The sequence below is a fragment of the Plectropomus leopardus genome, unplaced genomic scaffold (genome assembly GCF_008729295.1).
Source record: "Plectropomus leopardus isolate mb unplaced genomic scaffold, YSFRI_Pleo_2.0 unplaced_scaffold26742, whole genome shotgun sequence".
In the NCBI taxonomy this organism is placed as follows: Eukaryota; Metazoa; Chordata; class Actinopteri; order Perciformes; family Serranidae; genus Plectropomus; species Plectropomus leopardus.
In genome coordinates, this window is record NW_024629093.1 from 1 (window position 1) to 3,529 (window position 3,529).

At 37.2% G+C, this 3,529-nt stretch overlaps 1 protein-coding gene across 1 annotated transcript; it reads right to left on the bottom strand.

Moving 5' to 3' along the window:
• Nucleotides 1–2,000: 2,000 nt before the first annotated feature.
• LOC121937583 (vicilin-like seed storage protein At2g18540) lies at nucleotides 2,001–3,526 on the bottom strand (the record flags this gene model as incomplete). Its single annotated transcript, XM_042480915.1, has 1 exon — nucleotides 2,001–3,526. A coding segment is annotated over one exon (1,404 nt), but the record flags the coding sequence as incomplete, so codon positions are not given.
• Between the last annotated feature and the right edge of the window lie 3 nt (nucleotides 3,527–3,529).

The following is a 3,529-nucleotide window of genomic DNA, read 5'->3' on the forward strand; positions in this document are numbered from 1 at the left end:
TTTGAACAGATTTACCTCAATGTTTTGGTAATTAAACGTTGGTACTGTGAAGTTTAATGTATAAGATTTTGGAAGTCAGACATCCCACAGTTTTTTATCATTGGTTATTATAGCTTACCTTCACTATGTTCACATAAAAATAATGTTTAAATGTCAAAACAAGGGTCATGTGAGGAAACACAGATGTTCTGATAACAGAGGGCTGCATGTTAAATATTACATGTTAAAACTTCTTCCTTAAAAATATCCTTAAAAAATTAAGTTAAAATAATTTTGTATATGTGTTAGTATGGAGTTGTGTTGAGGTAATATCTTAATGTTCTTTTTAATTATTCGTATATTTAATTGTCTATTATCTTTAACTGTCTCATCTGAAACAGCCGTTTTGGGAAACAGCAACGCTACTAAACGACAGATCTGAACGACAGCGGAGGCTCTTCCAGATATCTGAGGACTTTCTCAGTTTTCTTTTTTTCAGAACTTCTGAAATGACACCAACAAAGAACCGTCCTCTCGCTTCATCCATTTTATCGAGGATGTTTTGGGAGGTGATCTGTGAGAACCTTAGATGGACAAGTATCCCATCCTGCATTTCATTTATCGACCAGCACCAGGGACTGAGGAAATGAACCAAACTCACGCAGGTAAGTTATCTTTGGTCCTAAAACTGTTGTTGTGGTCACCAGATTTAGTTTTGAGGGTTTTATAATTCAGATATATTGTCAGTTTATCAAAACAGTGCCTTTTTGAGATTTTGATTCAGTGTTTTTAGAGATGTAAGGACCTGTCGGCTCTTTTAGGTCATCTCACTTTGAACAGGTTTACTTTTTTGGTGATTTACACTTGATACTGATGTCTCTGTGCACACAAGGTGATCCGTTTCTAATGAATAACTTCTGTTTTCAAGTTGGAATTTTCTTAAGGACTGTGGATATTTGTATATTTCTCATATAAATAGATACATGGTGTGTTCACGTTTGCCCAAAAAATGCTGAGTCATCACTCTGAGTCTCCTTGGAGGGCTGACAGGGATCAATTCTGAGAACATCTTTTAAAAGTTCTTATCCATCCAGCAGATTATATGCCTCACTTGAGCAGCCCAGTTACTTCATTGTGTTCATTTAAATTTTGCATTGTGCTCATTTATCAGTCATTTGTTAATTCATTTCATAAATGCAAGTGTATGTTTCTAGATATATGGGTTTCTAAATATTTAAAATCCTGTAATTCCCCTAATCACATGTGTATAAACTATTTGCAATGCTTCATCTATGCATGAGGAGGAGCAGTGATTATGGGAGCTGAAAGTGTTCGCTGCCATCAGGCTGCTGTACTGTGACAATTTTACTTCCAGGTTAATCCATTGCTACTGGACATATTTTATTGAGCCAGTGTGCCTGAAATCAGCTGTTCAACAGGTACACCTGTTATTGAAGATGAGCAACAGTGTTGAGTGGCAGCTGTCAACATCCATTAGGCTTATGCAAAGAAAGAAGAAACCACAGAAGCAATCTGTAGTGACCTCAGTAAACAAACTCAAAGTTGCTAAGAGGCTGAGGCCAGGTCCGGTTGACTTGTATGACACGCCAAGAAAAAGACTTGTTGAAAACCTCCCAAAAATTGAGTCATTTTATTAATGAAAAGGAATAAACTTTTTGGAACATACACAAACTTGTAATCAAAATAATCACTGCAAACAAAGTCAACAAAAATACAGCGATCCACTCACCCTATCTCTTACTAACCTGACACAGGTGAAAAATGGATGCTCGTATAGATTATGAATTTCATAGTCCACATCCATGAGACCAAACTGTCCCAAAACAGCAACCACAAAATATGATATAAGATCCTCCAACAGTCTAAAAATGATGTGGCCCAGAATGACTTCTGCTGTGATTTTGTCCAACGTTGCCACTATTTGCTTCAGTCGGAAATCTCTTCAACTAGATAGAATTGTATTCAGTAACACTTTGTCATGCGTCAGCTGTATAGTTTTTGGCAAATTATGACAGCAAAGTCTCTGCTTCTTTAAGGTTTCTGTTATTAAAACTAAATGAAACTAGCAAAAATTAGGCAGATCTTAAACTGCTCTGTTGTGACATTCACATGAAACAAATCCTCATAAAATGGGACAGCTTGATGTTTCGACTTCTCCCATAAGTTCCTGAATCAAGTCACTTAGTTGTTTTTCATGTTTTTGCTGCAGTTTCTTCCTTTTCTCCTCATTTTCCGCCCTATTCATTTCTTCCTCTTGGTTTTTAAACAAGTCATTGATTTTTTTCAGATTTTCTTTCTTTTTGGTCACGCATTTCACCAAATCACAAATTTGCTGTCGATGTTTTTTCTTCATTTCTTGTTCTTTGTGGACTGAAAGAGCCTTTAAGATGTCGTATTCCTTATCTTTGTCTCTCATTTGCTTCTCATTATCTTTTAATTTTGTGTTGTGTTTCTCTTTGAATTCATTGAATTCTTCAGCTTTCTTTCTGGCCTCCCCTTCATGTATCTTCTTTAGATTCTCAATTACTTTCTCATACTTCTCCTCCAACTCTTTTCTCTCTTTTTCCTCTTGTTCTCTTCTGATTCGGTCCTCTTCATTTCTCTTCTTTTCATACATTTCTCTCTCCTGTTCGTACTCTTCTTGAAGTTTTCTAAGTCTTGTTTGTTCCTCTTGTCGTCTTTGTTCATCTTCTTGATATCTTTTCTCCCACCATTCTTGTTGTTTTCTCTCCCAGTTCTCTCGTTCTTTTCTCATCTCTTCTCTGCTCTCCTCCAGCTTTCTGTCAGTCGTTTCCTTTGATTCGGACTCTGATCTTATTTTTTCCTCCAAAGCTGAAACTTTTTGTCTCCACTCCTGTCGCTGAATTTCTTCCTTGTGTTTTCTCTTCCTGTCTTCTTCTTCTCTCTTTTCCTGTTCCTTCCTTCTCTCGTCACGTTCATTATTAATCTTTTCCTCCTTTTCTTCAAGTTGTTTTTCTCTCAGTTTTCTCTCCTTTTCAATTTCTGCCCTCTGTTCTTCCATTTTTTTCCCCATCTCTTGCATTTCTTTCTCCTGTTTTTTCACAAGTTCCTCCCTCTCTCTCTTCATCTCTTCTTCCTTCTCCTTCAGTATTCTCTGCATTTCTTTCTTTATAGCTGCTTCGGCCTCTTGCAGCATCTCATTAGTGTAGCAGCTGCCTCCATTTGTCTTCACCATGGAGTTAATCTTGGTTATCAGCTCGCTGACTTGTGTCCGGTTACCTTCATCATAGTTATTGAACACATGGTATCTTCCTCCACAGTCAGCAATCAGCTTCTTAAAGGAATCGTCACATTCATTTTCTATGTATTCTTCAATGGACACTTTGTCACGTTTCAGTGAATCTCCTCTTGTGAAAAGAATGATGGTGAAGTTTTTAGAATTCTTGCCAAAACCTTTTTCAATCAGTTTTAATGTCTCCTTCTCTTCTGGTGTGAGTCTGCCGATTTGTAACCCCAACAGGAAGACATGTGGTCCTGGAGCCAGAAGACTGATGCATTTCACCATCTC